The 20,589-nt window shown below is 43.1% G+C and overlaps 1 protein-coding gene across 2 annotated transcripts in view; it reads right to left on the bottom strand.

Annotated features, from left to right (window-relative positions):
* Positions 1–1,272: 1,272 nt before the first annotated feature.
* Positions 1,273–20,589, bottom strand: part of pik3cb (phosphatidylinositol-4,5-bisphosphate 3-kinase, catalytic subunit beta) — a 100,575-nt gene continuing 81,258 nt past the window's right edge. For both annotated transcript variants that reach the window (XM_080772553.1, XM_080772554.1), the window contains 13 exons: positions 19,626–19,676; positions 16,100–16,288; positions 14,991–15,112; positions 14,206–14,349; positions 13,912–14,011; positions 11,534–11,730; positions 10,536–10,645; positions 9,237–9,315; positions 7,749–7,919; positions 6,528–6,651; positions 6,087–6,232; positions 3,700–3,832; positions 1,273–3,288 (listed from right to left, as the gene is read on the bottom strand). In XM_080772553.1, the coding sequence (XP_080628679.1) occupies positions 3,151–3,288; positions 3,700–3,832; positions 6,087–6,232; positions 6,528–6,651; positions 7,749–7,919; positions 9,237–9,315; positions 10,536–10,645; positions 11,534–11,730; positions 13,912–14,011; positions 14,206–14,349; positions 14,991–15,112; positions 16,100–16,288; positions 19,626–19,676 (1,704 nt within the window). In that variant the 3' untranslated portion in view covers positions 1,273–3,150. The remainder of the gene's footprint in view (positions 3,289–3,699; positions 3,833–6,086; positions 6,233–6,527; positions 6,652–7,748; positions 7,920–9,236; positions 9,316–10,535; positions 10,646–11,533; positions 11,731–13,911; positions 14,012–14,205; positions 14,350–14,990; positions 15,113–16,099; positions 16,289–19,625; positions 19,677–20,589) is intronic.

Here is a 20,589-nt window from a genome sequence, read left to right as displayed (position 1 = left end):
TGAACTGGGGACAGGGAGGAACTCCTTACATGGTCAGAACACTCTATAGTAGGGAGGATTATCACAACAAAACAAAAAACATATATCCCAACAATACATGAACATTCATTGGAAACCCTGATGATAGCAGATTTTCTTTATATCCAGTGGTGCAATTTCATTTACATGAGTTTCCATTTTTCAATTATTTATACTTGAAATAAGTAGGTCTGATAATACATCTTACATCTGCTATTTTTGAACATTTCCTGAACATAGATTTAAATTTTGTTTTAACAATAGCGCAAAAATTATAATAAACTTAGTGTACACAGATTGTGCACAATTTAGGACTGTAATTGCATGTGTGAAGTCTGGTGCCACCCAGTGGATAAGCCTTATATTGCACCTGTCTGTTGACCCGTGCCATTAGTATGGACAGCCTTTATTCTCCATTTTCTCAATACAAAGCCATTTCCTATTTGACCAGAAATACCCATTTCACTACATTTCATCATATCAATAGAGCCTGCTGATGAACACAAATGAGCTCCTTATACAGCTAGAATGAAATTAAACTTTTCTACTTTTACTCAAGTAAAATGTTGAATACAGGCATTTCTACATTGTGGTATTGCTACTTTTACTTAAAGCTACACAGTGTAACTTTCCTCTTCTACACCGGAATTGAACCCCGTTTCCTGTGCAAGCGCTGAGCTAATAGAGCCTGCCTGCTTGCCCAGGGGATGAATTGAATCTTCACCATCAGGTCAAAATTCGTGTCAGATCCTGTGTCTAGGGGAGACATGACCTTCGACACGATCTAAATGTTTCAATAAATAGCAGGGAGACAGAATACAACCACCCCAGTTGTATGAGTTATATACAACCACCCCAGTTGTATGAGATATATTGTATTAACATACTCTACACCATACAGATTGAACATGACATTTAAAAAGTTCTTCTCCACTTTAAGTAAAAACAATCAGAGCTTCTTTGTCAGGTCAAACTCAAGTTGGACCTGACGAAGATCTTAGGCTCAAAACGTCATAGAATAAATATTGGACCCTAAGACTGTCATGGTTCCATTCTTTTCCTTGCGATCATTCCTATCCAAATGCATTACCCGGTTAAACCAGGAAAGCATAATGCCGTACGAAGCAAGAGTGAACAAGTTACCAACAAGAATCTGTATGAGGGAATGCCAACGATGAGCAAGAAAACAGACCGATTCCAACACAGTCAGACAATCCACAGCCAGCATGAAGAATGGACCACAGGGAGAAAAAAAACACTTAGATGGAAAATAACTTTAATATTTTATCCTATGAAAACAAAAACCAGCAAAACAATAAAAGCCTGTACATTTGACAATATCCAGTGTCTGAGTGACATTTGAAGGCTAGCGGTGCGAAATACAGCAGCATCACACATAAACCCACAGTGAGTGAACCATTATACACTTTGTTGCACAACCCTGAAAACGCAACATTTTTGTGACCCTTTCCGAGAGGCTTGTGCTACAAAGTATAAATCAGCGTTTAGGTTTTGCCCCAAGGGTTCATATACTAAATATACAGGGTCATATACTCGTTTGCGGATATTGCACAAAAAATACCAAACAGATGCAGATGCTGAGGAACACCTTATGTCAAAACCAGGAAATAACTTGGCATCACAACAATCCCCCTTTCCACACAGGCCCCTAACGCCACCCACACCTGCTCATTATTATAAAAACAAATACACGTATAAAGAGAGCGGCACATACAGTATTTTGCAAAGACATTCAATTTGGAACAGATCATTAAAAACAGTCTGAACAAAACAATAACTACCTCTTGCACGTTTGTCATTTTGGTCCTAAAAGGCATGTTATAATGCTTCAGTTATTTGTTGTGGTTATGAGGGTGAGCTGGATGGAGCTTTGAAAGGCTGACATCTTTAAGTAATGCCGTGATTAAAGACAAACTTCTTCAGGCTAGTGACAATAACCAGCAGGACACTTAAAAATAAATGTTCTCAATGACTTGAGTTCTTCCATAAAAAAAAGACAGAAACAATATCAAGGTTTTATAAAACCACCCAAAAATAAATGATTTAAGATAGTTTTTAGCTAATTGAACAATAATTTAAAATTCTCAAATATGATATTTCTCTCTCCATTTCAAATGATTCCAGTGTTCAATTATGTTCGCTCAGCCTTTAACTTCAAGCTAAGGCTCAGCGTTCTCTTTCTCTCACTCTTTTTCCTCACTCAGTTTTTGGAGTAGTAAAGTAGTCTGGCACAGAAATCTCAGGATAAAAACGTTAAAATAAAAAATACAATCTTCCCACAGTTGAGAGGCACACTTTCACGGCGAGGAACACAACTGCTACGACTGCAACCCCTGTGGCTAGTGTGCACATTTTGGTGTCATTATAAGACATGGGTGTCACAGCTGTCCTCAGTCATCTTTCCATCCCCACCCGTCTGTTATCGGAGTTGTCCTTTTATACAGTTCAGGGGCGGGGCCTGCATTCGCCGTTCACGCTGCCCCCTCCAAGCCATTGTCCAGACTAATCAGACGTCCATCTGACACGAACAAACCACCCGGAACCACCCCATTACCTCGTCACTGGGTCGGTCAGTCCACTCCATTTTAGGCTGCGCAGGGCCAGTCCATTTTCGGAGATGAGGTGGTTAGGGGGAGCGGTGCATTTGAAGGCTGCTTTCCCTTCTTTGGCGACCATCACGGTTCCACAGATATGCAGTACGCCACTGAACCTCTTTGAATAGCTGGAGGCACTGTGACAGAACTATATAAGGCAAGGGAGGGCTAAGTACAGGTACCTATACACCTAGGAGACTGGATGTACCGTACTCTGTGTGAGTGTGTGTGTGTGTGTGTGTGTGTGTGTGTGTGTGTGTGTGTACATGCTCAGCTGCTGTCATTTGGGATGGTCCTCTAGATTCCCTTTATTTTTAATTAGACGTGGTTGTCTCCCTGTCCGTCCTTGGCACCCCCCCTTCACTGTGTCCTCCAGACCCTGGTGGGCCCTGGTCTTCAGCTCTCTAGCTAGCTAGGTCTAAGAGCGGTTGTCCTTGGCTACGTTGACCCGTCCACCCCCCCTTCACTGTGTCCTCCAGACCCTGGTGGGCCCTGGTCTTCAGCGCTCTAGCTAGGTCTAAGAGCGGTTGTCCTTGGCTACGTTGTGGGCCATCCAGTTGACCTTGGTGGTCCAGCTTTCTCTGAGGGCTTCGTCAAATTTCTGACGGAACTGCTTCAGGGCCTCGTCGTCCGTCTTGCCCAGCGCCAGAGAGTCCTTAAAGGGAAAGGACAAAGGAAATGAAGCGGGAAGGGAGGAGAGGAAGAAACATTGAGGAGAAGGAAAGGAGATGTAATTGGGGTGGTAACGGGAAGGAGAGGAGATTTAAGGTGGAGAGAAGAGGACATGCGAAGGGGATTGAAGGAGACGCAGAAAGAGAGGAAGGAGAAATGATAACGGGAAGGAATTAGGACAGGAGAAAGGAAAGGGATGGTGGAAAGTGGAATTTGAGAGAGGTGAAGAACGAAAGATGTAAATAAGATGGTCTGACGATGTAGTTTATTTCACTTACAGTATGCATGCTCATGTGCATGAGAGAGAGAGAGAGAGAGAGAGAGAGAGAGAGAGAGAGAGAGAGAGAGAGAGAGAGAGAGAGAGAGAGAGACACAGACAGACAGAGAGAGATACCTTTAAGTACTGGATGTCTTTGACAGAGGTTAGCTCCGGCAGGCCAGCAGTCAGCATGAGGGCAAACAGGGTGATGAAGAGGTTGCCGTTCTTCCTCAAGATTAGATAGGCATCCTCACAGTATTGTCGGAAACTGGGAGGTTTAAGCACATACAAATTAAACATATTGAACCATTTTGAACCTAACATACTATAGTTATTATAACCTGACGCGATGCAACACGTTGTGTGCTTGTACATTGGCTATTTTTGCAACTTTCGCATATTCATATGTACAGTATAAAAACAGGGAAATATTTATGAAAAAACATAAAAGGATTAAATGAAAATGGAAGATGGAGATGCATACTTTGAGTTGAGTGTTTGATGGAAAACAGAAGGATATAGGATGCCTGTTTGCAGCACGCTCTGGCAGTGATGACAAGATCAGTGATGTAAAGTAACTTAAAGTACATTTACTCTTTTACTCTCTCAAGAGTTAAATTAAAGTTAAACATCTGCATTACTTAGTTTACAAGAAGTCTACAGAATTAGAGAATGTAAAATGATTGTTGGTCAATGTTAATGTTCCCTCCTATGGTACCACATCAATATGGAATATCCAACAATAGCAAAAACATTATTTTTGGGCCTGAGAGGCTAAATGTCATGAAATGGTGGTCCGTGGCTCAAATGCCCAATAAACAGTGGTGGAAAAAGTACAAAAATATTTTACTTAAGTAGAAGTACTGATTCTCTACTTGAAAATTACTTAAGTAAAAGTACAAAGTGCCCATTAAGAAAGTTACTTAAGTAAAAGTATAAAAGTACCTCAAATAAAATGTACTTAAGTACAAAAATTTACCCGGCGTAAAATGTACTTAAGTATAAAAGTAAAAATTACAAAGTACAAAATACAAAATTATTTTCAAAATGAATACAAAGAAATGAATTTCCAAAATTGTCATCCTGTCAAAAGTGGCTTTATTCCAAAAAATTAAATGGCATACAAATACTGAAAATACAGAACCCCCAACAGCATACATCGTGTTGGGAAAGTTCTTTTTTTTTAGGAACTATAGTTCAGTTCACAGTTGTTGATTTTTAAAATGAACTAGTTCCGTTCATAGTTCATCATTCCAAATTTTGAACTAAAGTTCATCGTTTGAAAAATGAACTATTATAGTTCTTTTTCGTTCTTTTTTTGCTTTAATTTTTATATATTTTTTACATTTTACAAAAATTGCTCTTTTGCAATGTGAAATGCCACCGAATTATTTTTCCTTCTCTATATGGGCTTTTGCATGCTTTTATTGTGAAGGCAAAAGTTTCTGAACGTTCTCAGAGCCTGCATCTCCGCATGCTGGGGTTGGCTGATCTACAAGCTCACAACGTGTCCGGACGCGACGAGTTGTGAGCTTGTATATCAGCTATTTTCAGCACGGAACACTTTGTACGGCGAAGAATAAATTAGGCATCACTGTGGAAGAGAGATGTCTTTTGTTGGCCGTTCGTGGCGATATTATGGACACGTACCTCCTCGAAGCGATAATAACCAACTAAGCTATTGGAATCTATTTTTCGTGGCACATTATGTGTGTACAACAACAAGTTCCCTCAGTGTTTGTGTTAGGAGTTGGGACAGTGTCTGCTGTCTGTCAGCGTGCATGATCATGCAGTAGCTAGATGCGCGCTCCAGTGACGGCTGAGAAAGATTAGTTAATTTGTGTCGGATGGGGACTTATTGGTTGGTTTTCCGCTAAATATTAAGGCATGGGCGTAAGGCATAAGGCAAGGACAAAAATAAAAAATCCTTCTGCTAAGACTGTGTCTCGGTCATCCATGTTGAATGCGTGTGACAAAACACAGTGTGTGCGTCTTGCCGTCTTCAAAGCAGGCCAGGCACAGAACACAACTCCGCCCCCCTATTATCTGAGAGTGGAGCGCACTCAGCGCAGCCCTGTTAAATTCTCAACTGCGCATTCCTCCAGTAAGACAAATATAAGATTTTATTATTTAATTTGTAGCGAGTAACGAGGTGTCCGATTTTAAATATAGCGCATTAAAAGTACGATTTTTTCCTTGTAAATGTAACGAAGTAAAAGTAAAAATACAGCAAAAGAAAAGTAGTCAATAAAAGTACAAATTCTCCAAACTTGTACTTAAGTACAGTAACGAAGTAATTGTACTTCGTTATTTTCCACCACTGCCAATAAATAATGGGCCTTGAAATGAAAAGGGTTGAAAACCACTGCTCTATTTGGACTGCCTGGTGGTCGCTGCTGAACGCGCGACAGTGACAAACAGTGATCCAGGCTAGATTTCCAAGTACATGCACACACCAACCTCCAGCCTGGACGAATGGCCAAGAAGCAGAATGGGAGTTGGAAAGCAGAGAAAGCACCAACCTGCCAAACTTTTCGGTGTTGCCCGTCTTGCCCTGTTGGATGACGTGGATGAAGTCATGGGTGAGGATGAAGGGCACGCGTTCCCTCTTGATGCCAAACTTGGACTTGAAGTTGCCCAGGATGTGACCAAAGTCGATGTGGAAAAGCTGATGGACACACACACACACACACACACACACACACACACACACACACACACACACACACACACACACACACACACACACACACACACACACACACACACACACACACACACACACACACACACACACACACACACTTTGAAAAACATAATGTCCCCAGTGTATAAGGCCCTTTTGAAAGGAAATAGCATCTATATTTCAAAAGGTATTAAAAACAGTACACTCACAGGACAGGACACTCATCGTGGTGAAACATGAGCACATTATAAAAAACATAAATGTTAAATGTTTGTACCTGTCCAGTGCTGCGGACCATGATGTTGTCGCTGTGACGGTCCCCTATCCCCAGGACATAAGTAGCTACACAGTAGCCTGCACAGGACAGGGTGAACTCCTCGATGGCCCGCTCCAGAGAGTCACTACAAGTACAACCAAGGACACAAACAAAGAAAAACCATTCAAAACAAAAACGAAATAAACACAGATGAGAAAGACGGAAATCCCACCTGTGTGAAGTGAGGGGCGCTCTATTCATCGTACATCATCCAATAAAACAAAAATAAATAAAAATAAGACATGTAATGTTCTAAATCCTTTAGACCCATTATTGACCTTGAAACATACCTAATTAGTTAATTGGCCAAGGGTTTCCACCGACATACCGACAGCCGATTTTCTCAGACACTTATGACATAAATTCTCCATGCATTGTCAATGGCATTTAATGTTTGTGTTCAGACAGAATCTACACTATAGCTGTTTATAGGAGGGGCTAGCACCCCTCAAACAATAAAGAGTGGACATTGGACAACAATGACCAATATGAAAAATATCAATTGTACTAAACTGTAGAGGATATAACATTAGAAAACGGGACTCTAACCTGTGACATACTGTTAGGGTGGATTACCAGACTAGTTGTACACCAGGCTACACCAGCCATCCGGGTCAGGGCTATATAGGTTTAGATGATTTTGATTTATATTAGGATAAATCTGCGCGAAAAAAAGAGAAGCGGGTAGGAGACTTCACATTCGATGTATCGCTTATCATGAGCTTCCGTGCTCTAGACTAGACTGTATGACGGAAGCATTTGAACATTTCGAGAGGCAACAGTCTGGCCACTGCGGGCTACTTCTTTTGGTCGATAAAGTATAGTTTTAGACCACGACGGAGGGACGCCATCTCAAGCAAACTTGAGCCACGAGAGACCCAACAGAGCGTGCCACGACGCGCAAGTTGCGCGTCGTCAAATAATTAGAAATAAGAAAAACTGTTGTATCATGCCCTTTCTAATTATTTGTTCGGCCCAGAATATTGTGTTTATCGTCATGATTTGTCAGGAGCTGAGTTGGCTTTGTCCGAGGCTTTAGTTTAAAAAAGGTACTTTCTGAAACGTCTAAGGGAAAAATGAATGGGAAATTCCCTTCCGGGCCACTTGTCGGGGGCGGGACTGCGACGCTCTGTACACGCAGTTTGGACAGCACAAGGTTGCACAGGACAACAGCGGTCTTACCCAGAAGAGTTCTTCTCTTTGATCCAGTTGAGCAGGGCGTCCTTGTTGAAGGCAGCAGTTGCCGCCACGTTGCTGCTGGTCAGCTGGATGTTAGCGATGGTGTCCGCTGATGACACCACCTCGATCAGCCCCGCCCTGTCCCCCGTCGCTAGGCAACCGTAAGGCACAATTCTTCAAGAAAAGGGTAAGGAAGAACTAGGTTAGTTACAGATTCCTGCATCCTAAATTCTTCCGTTCAAAATCCAAAACATACACTTCACTTTGTAAGGCAGAAAACTGAGAGGAAGATTGATATACTGTACAGAGAATATCTGTTCATAAAGCAAAGTTAAACTCATTGTGTGAATGTCAGACACACCCAGCCCATTGAGATAGCTTTACTACGCTTTTCGCACCTCATGCCTGTGCCTGCAAAGTGCAAACGTGTATCATTTGCCAAACAACTGGAAGAAGTTCGCTTCTAAAGTGAAACTGGGATGCATCGCAAAGTGCACATCTCTCCTTTATGAATATAGTAATTAACCACTTTCAACCTGGCAAATATACAACCCAAAGATAATACATTTTCATCTTCAAGCTAGTTCTCACAATCTCCACTAGAAGGCAGTGGAGGTTCATTTATTCAGGGTGTTGTTGCTCCTCCAGCTTCTATCCTTGATGCCTACTTTTCTGACTGTCTGAACTGATCTTGCAGAACAGCCCTAACTGAACAAAATAATACTAATACCAATACTCCAGGGAGACCCGGCAGAACACACGAAGAAGACTAATACTTTTCAATTCCAACAGTTCCCAGATCCGGTACAAAGAATAATTGGTCTCCACTTCTAATAGAGACCAAATGCATGTGAAATTCCTGCTCCAACTTGACGGGTGTTGAGTGGCGTGTGAATGAGAAACACACGCACAGACAGCTGGGTGAACATTAAACGGACACGTGTAGCTCGGTACGAGCCGCGGGTGATCCCCGGCGAGCCTCCCTCCCTCCCTCCGCCACATCAAAATGGTTCCGTTAACATCATCGTCCACATCCTCCTCGTTCTCCTCCTTGCTTCGTTCGATCCTTCAAACCTTTGTCCCTGTAACCTAAAGCCTGGCCTCTGGCTCGACTGTCAAAACAAGACCGTCTCTACTGCCTAGCTCCAGATGTGTCAGTGTCAACGTGTGAGTGTGTGTGTGTGTGTCTGTTTTGGAGAATAATGGAGGAAAACCTGGGTTTTTATAAAAGACAAATGTGGATTTGATTAGGAAGTAAAGAAGATTGTGTGTGTGTGTGTGTGTGTGTGTGTGTGTGTGTGGGGGATGTGTAGTGTTGAGGGGTTAGAGGTTAAATTAGCGGGGGGGGGGGGGCAGATTTAGAGCCCCTCCTCTCCCTCTACAGTCTACACCCCACCACAGTGCTGCTTCCCCTTCCCTGCAGAGAACAGGAACAAACAACCTGGTGGTGCGCGCACACACACGCACACACACAAGCGCACACACACTGACCTGAGGTCCAGATTATCCTCCTTCCATAGCATGTCCATCAACCTCAGAATCTGGAGTGTTAGCATGTCCTGCCTCAGGTCTGGGAAAGGAGCGAGCGAGCGAGAGAAAGAGATGAATAACAGAATGAAATTAATTCATAGAACTTTGTTTTAGCCCTTCCATTCATCCTCCCTCCTACCATCCATCCATTCATATGTACAGACCAACCTCTGTCCTACCATACAACATGCAGAGCAGCCAACCCCTACGCCACAAACATGTGAAACTGTCCTACCAACAGTCGTAAAGGAATGTGAATCCCTACTCTCCTACTAAAAGCGCTCTCAAATAGAGCACTTACTGTATAGCAGGTGGCCTCAATTCCAAACTGGCCCCGTTACAAAAGTCAACGCCTACCACCCGAACTGTTTACTGTACACATTATTGTCTCCACCAGGCCGAAGGTATGGGGAGAGAGTATGTTTTGCAATTCGTCCGTGTGTGAGTGTGTGCGTGTCCGTCCGTCCGGCTAATCTCCGGCACCGTTAACCCGGTCGATGTCAAATTTGGATGCCAGCGATGAACCTCTGCCCCAAATTTTCCAGAATGGCCTGTTGTAGCGCCATCAGGAGGCCAACTTTTGTAAAACACATGTTTGGATATTACTCCTCCAGATTCTGTCCAAAAATCATTACACACTATCTCTATAGTCATGTGTTCAAGACGGATCTGTCCGATATTTCATATTCCATCCTAATTGGCTAACATTAGCTTTCAAAGTTTTCAGGATTGGCCCATTTTGAACAAAAAGCCTCAAATCATGGACGCAGCGTGCAATTTATGTGAAATCTTTCATGGACTTTCCTACTAGGCTGAGGAATATATTCCACCCTTTTCACATTGGCCTGTTATAGCACCACTAACAGGTGGATTTTTGTGAAACACATTTTTGGAACAAAATGCCTCAAATCTTCCAATTGCCATCCAAGGCACATTGGCCTATTATAGCGCCACCAGGAGGCCACAACCTGCCCTGCCCTGGTGGAGACCTGTGCTGCGAGGGGCACTTTATCTAGTTAGTTTTGGTTTCTAACAGTTTATATGATTTTTTTGCATAGTGCTGTACATTTGTATGTCAATCAATGTTTCGATTCATTGAGTATGAAGGACCCCAATGGAAACAAGCCAATAGGCTTTCTCAGACCTTGTATTGAACTGCACTTTCCTGTGATGTTTTTTCTGCAAACTGTTAAAGTATTCAATCAATCAATCTCCTACCATCCATTCATACATACAGAGAAAATATCTCCTCTCTCCTACCGTCTCCGTTCTTGAAGATGATTCCTAAGGAGTCGCCTCCTAGCAGCTTATTGTTGTAAACAATCCACAGCGGCTTCATCTTAGAGTCCATGTACCGACACTTTTCAACACTGCCATAATGGAAGGAAGGAGAGAGAGAGGACGAGAGGGAGAGAGAAATGGGGAGAGACAACTGGTCAGTTGATGAAGCTTTCCCCCAGGGACCCCTTCATCAATTCATTTTTAACGAAGCCTCCTAGAACAGGGTTTATAACTAGTATGTAAAGTGTATACTGCAAGATTTTGGAAAGATTTTTTAAAAAGACTACATTCTAGTCCAGACTCCAGACTCTCATACTTTGTAGGAATGTAATGAATATGTTTGAGGAATGTGTTCAAGCTACCCTGACCTTTGACCACCTACTTCTAATCAGTTCATACTCAGTTCATACTGCCCAAGTGGACATTTTTGTGCTGAATGCCATGAAATATCACGTTAATAAGGTTCCGAAGAGTAAAGTAAAGCCTTCGGGGCATGGCTGTCCACTGGCAGGGGTGCAACATTCTTTTTAAGACTGTCCCCACACTAGGATATGCCGTGTAGCCAGCAGTATAGTGAGCCACTGAACACAAACATACAGTGACTATCAACAGCTGTATGTTGATAGTACAGTGTGTGTGTGTGTGTGTGTGTGTGTGTGTGTGTGTGTGTGTGTGTGTGTGTGTGTGTGTGTGTGTGTGTGTGTGTACACACAATGAGGCAGAGCCATTATTAGACTGTATATTTTGTTGTTGCTAAATTCAGTGTATAGCAGTAAACCTCACTATGAAGGGAAGGGTTAACAGTAGAGAGTGAAACCAGTGATGAGAAGAATCATTCAGGCTTTTGGTAGAACTACAGTGCTAGAAAATAAAACAGCAGTGCAATTACTGTAACGTATTTACTAATTACTATAACATTACTTAATGTTATTTATAGTCCTGCCAGGGACCCCTGGGGATCACATTGGGAATCTTACTTGATGCCGGCGAGGACGACGCTGGGATTGAGAGGGGAGTGGATGTCAGACAGGGTGTCAATGTAGCCAGTCTGCCTCAGACAAGTCATCATGGCTTCCTTCGTCAACATGGCCTCCTTGGTCTTGCTGCGAGCGTTCTTAAGGGTTCCCAGCTTGATTAACTCATTGACCGACTTCAGCTTAGTCAGGGCCTCCATCTGCAAGGTGACAGAGAGGAAGACTTAGTCAGGGCCTCCATCTGCAAGGTGACAGAGAGGAAGACTTAGTCAGGGCCTCCATCTGCAAGGTGACAGAGAGAAAGACTTAGTCAGGGCCTCCATCTGCAAGGTGACAGAGAGGAAGACTTAGTCAGGGCCTCCATCTGCAAGGTGCAAGAGACGAAGGCTTGATTTATACCTACAGTAGTTGTACACCAGAAATAGCAGATCTACAAGCTCACACGTGCCACATTGCAACACAATAAAGTGCAAGGCGATACAATATAGACATCTCGACGCAGAAGAAGTTCATACAAGGTTCAAAGTTCAAGTTGTACCACAACCACAAAGTTCTAGTTTTATCCACAGTGTCAGCTCTGGCACCGTTCATTCTGGCAGTAGAACGCTCAAGTAAACACACATCCGGAAAAAAAACAATTAAGCAGATTGTCTTCAAATTAATAGACATGGTTCAAACCAGTTTTCTTATAGCACCAGATGTTTACGTTTGTTCAGAAAAGTTAACGACACATTTGGGATATAACTGCTGACCAGACATGAACAAATAGAGTTATCAACAGTAAAAAGATAAATATGTACATACTGTATTGGGCATGTACTGTAGATAATGGTTTGTAACTTTGTATATAAAATAAATATAATGCTACTGTTCATTACAATTATAAATTACATCTCATTGCAGGACATATTCTGCGCATCACCTTAAAGTCACGCTAAATTCAATTCATTGTTTCCTTTAAAATCACGGTTTCAGTTTAATGACCTTGCTGCCCTGGCATTTGGCCTTTGTGCCTCAAAAAGTGACACCACCAAAGGCCAAGTGGCTAAATTCCAGACCTGGTTGTTATTATACCTCATCAAGACAAAGGGCACATTTCATAACATAAGGTTGTACATAAGAAGTTGAGACTCATTGTCATGAAATGGACACGCAAGCATTTTGAAGGTTCACTGCCAATAAATCAAGGATCCCAGGGATGATGGTATGATTGGCAGGTGCGCTCATTCCTCTGAAATAATCAACGCGTCAGCACTGTCACACTAACCCATGGCCCACCCGTGGGTCAACTCTTCAAAACAGGAAGTGACCCGGTAATGGTCAGTGCTGAAGAGGAAGCTGAGGGGGGGGGGGGGGGGAGTGTCCGGCAGAGTGGTTGTCGGAGCGGAGGTCGAGGGGTTGACCCGTTGTCACTGGGACACACTAAAAATAGTAAAATACCATCCCATCCAGTCCCGTCAGGACTCCACCGGGTTGTAAAACGCACAATAGACACTAAACATGGCTGATATATTGGACTGGAGAGATGACAGACGTGGTCCAATTGGACAGTGGTTCTTAAAGTGTGGTCCGACCAAATGGAGGCTCGTGTGGCTTGGGTGTGTAACTCAGAAAACTCTGCCAAGTGGCCGAGTAACCATTTTGTCTACTCTAGATGATGGAAGATCACGGAGGTCACCATAATCAGTAGGGTCCATCCTCTGAGGAGCTGCAGGAGCACGAAGGTGGACAGCAGCTAGACACTTTTTAAACTGTGTTTTAGAATGTTAGATTTAGGCTTTTAACCATTATGTTATACTATAGCTATGGAAAAATAGAATATATACAAGCTCGTAGTGTGGCACTAGATCTGCAATTTTCTTTTATCATGAAAACGTGTGCAAATCTTTGATTGTAAATTCTTTCACAGCAAATGTTTTCTGAAATACTTCAAATATCAATATAGCAGAATAATTTATTTGTCATTTTTGAATACTGTACATACTGTACAGAACCCCAAGAGGGGTTCCCATCCGGAAGGGTTAGAACACCAAAAGGGTTTCCCGCCCACAATGGGTTCATTTCTTTGCTTCTGGGGTGTCCCTGGAACAACATACTTTCAGATAGGGATCGGTGGCCAATTACACATAATGTTTTGGGCCCTTTTGACATGAAATTGTTTGAGAACCACTGACATAGAAACATACCGGTAGGTTTTTCAGAAAACTGTCATGATTTAGAAGACATTTTGTAGTAGAATCTGGTCTCAGGTCTTACAATGGGATAAGTGCGTTGATCAGGGACACGTAGACAAGCAACATTCTGAATACCAGGCGGCCTCTCTACCCACTACGTGCGTGTGTAAGTGTGCGTGCGTGCGTGTGCGTGTGTGCATGTCCAACCTGTTTCTTTAAGACCTCAATATGAGGGATGCTGCCTCGACAGTAGGCCTCCAGGATGAGGGCGAACTGGACGGTGACGGCAGGCATGTGCATCTCTGACCTGTAGAGGGTGCCAGAGAGACGGCAACGAGTGAGAAAAGAAAACCATCAAAGCAAACATTCTGTTATGGTGAGACACCTGGTCTCTTTCACAGTCCCACCATGTCTTTCACTTTCTTCCTCGCAAACACACACTCAGTCTCACACACACACACACACACACACACGCACACACACACAGTCTAACGCCCTCACCGCAGGTGCCAGAAGAGGAAGTGCCCTATCTTTCGGTTACGCTGGGCCCGGTCTAGGAGGAAGCGGGTGAGAGAGCAGTCGTAGTAGGGCTCGTAGCGTAACACCTGCACCAGCTGCAAGAGGTACTGAGACAGCTCCTCGTCACTGGAGAAAGAACACACAAACACCCAACTAATTGATTATAAAAAAAGTAATAGCTAATCAATATTTTAATAAAATAATAGATTCATATTCAATCCCTATTTTGGGCATTATAGGTTCATGTTTTTTTTTATCGCCTATTTGCTGTTTTTTACATGATACGGTTGTTCAACAAATATCGTTTCGTAATCGTAATCGTTTCGTTCGATACACTATCATATATAAATAACTGGCGCTTCTCGATTATTTGATTAATTGAATATTTTATCGACAGAATAGAATAAAATAGTTATTTGGAGCCCTACATTGCAAGGTTTAAAATAGTCTGGTGAAAAGATAGACAACACTAGTACAGAGTAGAACAGGCATTCTAGTTGTGAACACATTACTGTTCCAAGAAGGATGCTTAACCACATGAACCCTAGCATCCCGTTCCTATTCTGGGGTCAGCTATTGTCATCCAAGAGATTTAGTGTTGTTGACCGGGGAACGCAGTAACAGTATGGTTTAACAAGCTTTAACGCAAATTAAAAAAGTGCACAAATTATAAACGAAGTGTGTCTCAGCATATTGCATGTATGTGTGTGTGCGTGTGTGTGTGTGTGTGTGTGTGTGTGTTCATATTGCATGTGTGTGTGCTTTACCTCATGTCCATCAGGCAGCACACAGCGTACTCTCGGACGTACTGGTCGGGGTAGTTGAAGTCCAGCAGCTCTAGAGCGTCTCGGGGACTGAGCTTGGGCCAGATCTGGAGCAGAGCCTGGAGCTGAGAGAGAGAGAGAGAGAGACATACACACACACACACACACACACACACACACACACACACACACACACACACACACACACACACACACACACACACACACACACGTCAACTGAGAGATACAGGTTTTGTTCCAGTAGTTGCCTGACTCTAGGCCACCGTTTCCCAACCGTTTTAGCTTGAGACATCACATTTTTTTAATTACTAAAACATAGCTGAGACCATTCATGTTGCTCCTATGCCACTAAAATGTGGAACGCCCTACCAACAGCCACTAAGACATGTTAATTCCTTCCTTGGCTCCTTCAAAACTGCTCTCTTTGGCCCGGCAATTAAGTCTGAGCTCCCCCCATCCCTTTCTCCCCATAAGCTACATGTTTTCCCTTTTTTACTTTCTTTATATTATGATATCCTGTTTATTTTTATATAGAAGTACATTGTACATTTCTAAATGTTCTGATGAATTGAAAATAGTGGACCCTGTTGTAAAGTCTTTACAACAGGGTCCACCATTTACTTCTTTAAAAGAAGTGTAATGCTTAATCATGGATCGTTTTTGTATTCACTATTCTGCATACTGTAAAATGAAAATTTCAATCAATCAATGAATCAATCAATACCATGTAACATACATACATTTGACTAATGTCTTTGCTATGAATACAGGTGTGCCTTGAGATCAACACTATCACTGCTGTGCCTAATATAAGGGTTCAAAAGTCGTTGCGGGCAGCAATACGGAAACTGGTACACAGCATTTCTATCCATACCGAGTGAACCAAAACTTTAAACTATTTCATCATTTTTTGAGAGTGATGTCATGTTATGTAGTCATCAACTTCGAAGCAAGTTGCATGCCAAGTTAGGAGCAATTAGCACAAGTTACGGATATACAGTATCTCTCTAAATTAAATCAATCAATCAATCAATTGAAGCAATGTTAAACTATATCTATACATTCAATCTACATTACACGCCCCATCTAACCTGAGCCATGTCTTCATGTTTGCTCCATTTGACAGAGAGCAGCAGCTTGGGTAGTGACTGGGGGAAGTTCTCGCGGCAGTCGTAGCGTAGTGTCCAGATCAGGTCCTTCTCGTTCTCGCACAGCTGCGATAGCGGGTCTCGCTCCATGATCTCCTTCAGCTCAATGTGAAACTTCTTGCCTCCTCGACCCTGAGAAGAAGAAACACGTGTTGGTGAGATGGTATTAAATCCTGACAGTTTTCTGAAAAACCCATGTTTCTGTGGCAGTGGTTCTCAAGCATTTTCATGACAAAAATGGCATCTGTGTGAACAGGCAAACAATGCAACTATCTAAATAACGTACATAGGATATGTGATCAGCTAATCAACAAACACCCAGTGCTAGGGGATGAGCCGGAGACCGAAAAGGTGAGTTTTCAGACTGCAGCGGATAGGGAGTGAGTCTGCAGTCCAGAATGTACGTGTGTTTGTGTGTGCATGCGCGCGCGCGTGTGTGTGTGTGTGTGTACAGAGGGTGGATCACGTCCTGGAGGTAGGGGGTGTCACGCCCGTGGTCCATTGATGATCACCCGTGTTTTGAACTGGATGAGAGCAGCAACTGGGAAAACGTGAGGATATTGTGTGGTTGGAGAGCAGACGTGCTACAGCATTCTGGAGGAGCTGTAGGGGTTTGAGTGAGCAAGCTGGAAGACCAGCAAGTCGCAGTAGTCAAGTCTGGACATGACTGAGGCTTGTATAAGGAGCTACTGTAGGGTCTGATGCTTCAGACATTGTACAGTGCAAACCTACAGGAGCAACTAGCAAGTGATCGCTGCAATGTGTGCTTTGAAGGACAGCCTAAGTTCTTGGCATTTTGAGCAGAAGTCACCAGGGTGCCGGTGATGGAAAGATCCTGCAGGGGTAAAGACTTCCCAGGGCAGAAAAGGAGAACTGTTTGGCCACTGGATGGCAGCAGAGTATGACAAAAGTAATTTGGAAATCCCCACCACTTCCCTAAGATCAATCTATAAAAAAGCCAAGAGATCAAATTTATTATAAGACTAATTTGATTCCACATTACATGTAAATATTCTAACTATATAAAATGGGACCCTAACATCAAGGCACACACATGGTTCAAGCTCATGGTTCAGTCTTAACACGGCTTCAGGATAAAAACCAACATGATGTAAGGAGTCAACGAAAGGCACCATGACGGCATGACAGCCTCAGTGCACCGCAGCTTCTACAAAGCTTCATTCTTAACTATCAGTTAGTGTTTCTTCCACAATGCTGGAAAATAACTTATGTCTCAAGGTACTGATCTCCGTGAATCTCCCACAACAACTGAACTGAGGTCTTATCACGTCTATTGACATACACCATGTCCCTCAAAATGGGTCCAAGTAAAGATGACTCATGTGACCACGTGACTTTACACTCCTCAGTAGTAGGTCAGCAGGCGTATTCTTTGAACCAGCTCATTTTCAGTGGCACACACAGCACTGAACAGACACTATCCTACTCTGTCAAACTCCCGTTTAACCGCTCTTGATTAAACCCCCCTGACATTGACATTTGCGGTATAGCGGCTGATCACATTTTCCTTGAATTTCCATCAACGGTCGTCACGGTCAACCAGCCAGCGTGAACTTTCTTCCATAGTTTTGATTGATTTGATTCCATGCCAACATCAGCCGTTAAGCCTACGGTCTTTATACGTTCCCGGACTCTGTACTAGGCCTCGTTCTACATTCAATATCTTTGAAGAAAATAGGCGATCTACAAGCTCACAGTGCATTACATTGCGACGTGCTGCAAGCTGGTAGATCTGCCATTTTCACCAAATGTTCGCCCCCAGAATAAGGACAATAGTGTTCAAGTGGTACAGACAACTGAACAGCAGCATTCAGCCCATGTATACTTTAGTCTCGTTCACTCGCAATAACTTGTACTGTAGTTCTGCATGGTGCATTAGCATCTCGGCATGCACCACACACACACACACACACACACACACACACACACACACACACACACACACACTTTACTAGTTGCATTAAACAGCAAATTGTACTCTAGCAGAAATACACAGTTCTCACTTCACCACATGTTTGGGGCATGTACCGACAAGCGCTGCACATCACTGGGAATTACATAACTCCCCCAGTCAACCCGCCCTGTACGTGTGGCTTTTGGATAGGGGGGCCAGTGCAACAGGAACCACATACAGAACATCGGATTACAAATGCTGGATCCGAGTTAGGGGAGATGGTAGGGAAGATGCTTTGATGCTACAGCTACACCCTGCCGGAGTCACAGCAATTCCTGTTCAAATAACTGATTTAAAAAAAAAACTAAAAACAAGATTGGCACATGATTCATTATTGAAGTAGTGGTTTCTGTTTCTGAAATGGGTCTGAATCATTTTGATGGAAAGGGTTTCAATACAAATATCTAAATGTACACATGAGGTTGTAAGCATATGCTTATCGGTGTTGCGAGGACGAGGGGGTACTTTCTCCCCTCCAAGGGGTACCTGGGCCAAAACAGTTTGAGAAGCCCTGTCCTAGCTGATGTCACAGAAATAAATGCTGTGACATCAGTTAGTAACTAATAAGCATGTGAGAAAGACTGACAGTGTGTCAAGTGTGTGTGTGTGTGTGTGTGTGTGTGTGTGTGTGTGTGTGTGTGTGTGTGTGTGTGTGTGTGTGTGTGCGCGTGTGTGCATGCGTGCGTGCATGCGTCTGCCTGCCAGAAAATGTGTGTCTCACTCTCACCATGCTGGAAGACTGGAAGAATGAGCAGGAAGACTATTTTAACGATTATTTTAACGCTGAAATTAGCACTGCACATGATGGGTGCATGGTCATTTTATGGGAGGGACATTTTTGTAATAACAATTACCTTGAGCTTGGCCGCAGAATGCTCTGAAACACAAACTCGTTCAAGATCTTGGCACTGAACCCCTGATCTGGTCATCCCAGTTTAGTAAAATAAAGTAAATATATTTAGGACTACAGTTGAGCCGATTCTACTCTATGGCTCCGACACATGGACACTTTAAAAGAAAAACGGTTGGATGGCACTTACACCCACCCACCTTCTAATGAGAGCGCAAGATCTGTCTTGGAAGAGCCACCCATTGACTTCACTAGTCCGATTCAGAAGAACACCGTTTGCCGGCCACTGCTACAGTAGCTGACAATGAGGTTATATCTTCCCTTCTTCTCTGGAATCCTGCCTCAAAGCAGACCAGAGGTAGAAAACTGTCGTTCCCTGATGTCTTCTCTAGGGACACATGCATCAGTAAGCAGGAACTGGGGAGATCTCATAATCTGGATATAAACTTAATTTGGTGTATAAACACAGGTGACGTCTGCACAGGTTTGCATCATGTCGTACTTCTCAAATTTATTGTTTTTTTTTAGTTGGTTTGGTTTGGTTTATGATTTGATTTCTATTCGGAAACTCTCAAGAGTTACAGACCCATAAGGGTCAATTTGGACCCCCGGTCATCCCTGGACCAGCTCTGCATTAAACTCACCATTGGTATGCAGTCACTTCCTTTGGCGATCTCTGCAGCTTTTTCCAGGATCTGCAATGAATACAGACAGAGAGACAGACAGACAGATGAGCAGGCTGAGTATTCCAGGCCTTATTCTGCTGACATGTGCCACTTTGTCTACATCAGAAGTTACCATTAGGAGGCAGAGACAAATTGTCCTGCACACACACCTCATGTCAACCTGACCTTCACACTCAATCGATGTTTGATGTGGATGCATCAGTGCGACTGAAGACATTACTGTACATTCGGAGGTCTTTGGAAAATGCGTCTGTAGTTACTGTACGCGTATGCATCTAACTGCATGTATGTGTGTGCTCGCGTGCGTGCATACTTGTGTTACTATACAAGTGAGGGCCAAATGACCCCATAGTACAATTCAAGAACATTTTCTTGTTTTGTATTGTTAAAACAAGATTTGGGGAGATGGGCTTACAATGAGGATACGATTCGGGTTGGATCTGGTTAGGATTAGACATTTAGAGGTTATAGGTTTAGGGGTTAATACAATTTAATTTAGTTTTAATCACATTTTAGTCATATTATGTGTTTTAGTTGACTTATTTGATGGCTGATTTTACACTTTTACACTAGCAGATCTACAAGCTCACGTTTATCCCACGATATTTGTAACCCATTTTTCACCCGGTGCCAATTGCCTAAGAAGCTGTAATCCTGGGCGCCTACTCTCCCTCTGCCAACCTGGGGAGAGCCACGAACTGAGCTCATGCTTCCTTCAATGCATGAGGAGTGAGCAGACCAGACCACTCCTCATCACATAACAGGGGGGGAGTTTCCACATTATTCCAACCAGTTCCTTTCTCTTCCATCAGGCGCCCCAGTTGACCAGGGGGAGGCCGTATAGAGACCAGGATACATTTTTTATGAGGGTACCTACTCTAGGGCAGTGGTTCCCAAACTTTTTCAATGACCCCCAAATTGC

This window comes from Protomyctophum bolini, assembly GCF_963924005.1.
Source record: "Protomyctophum bolini genome assembly, chromosome: 9".
NCBI lineage: Eukaryota > Metazoa > Chordata > Actinopteri > Myctophiformes > Myctophidae > Protomyctophum > Protomyctophum bolini.
Note: the sequence above shows the minus strand (reverse complement) of the source record. Positions and strands in the feature narration are given on the sequence as shown.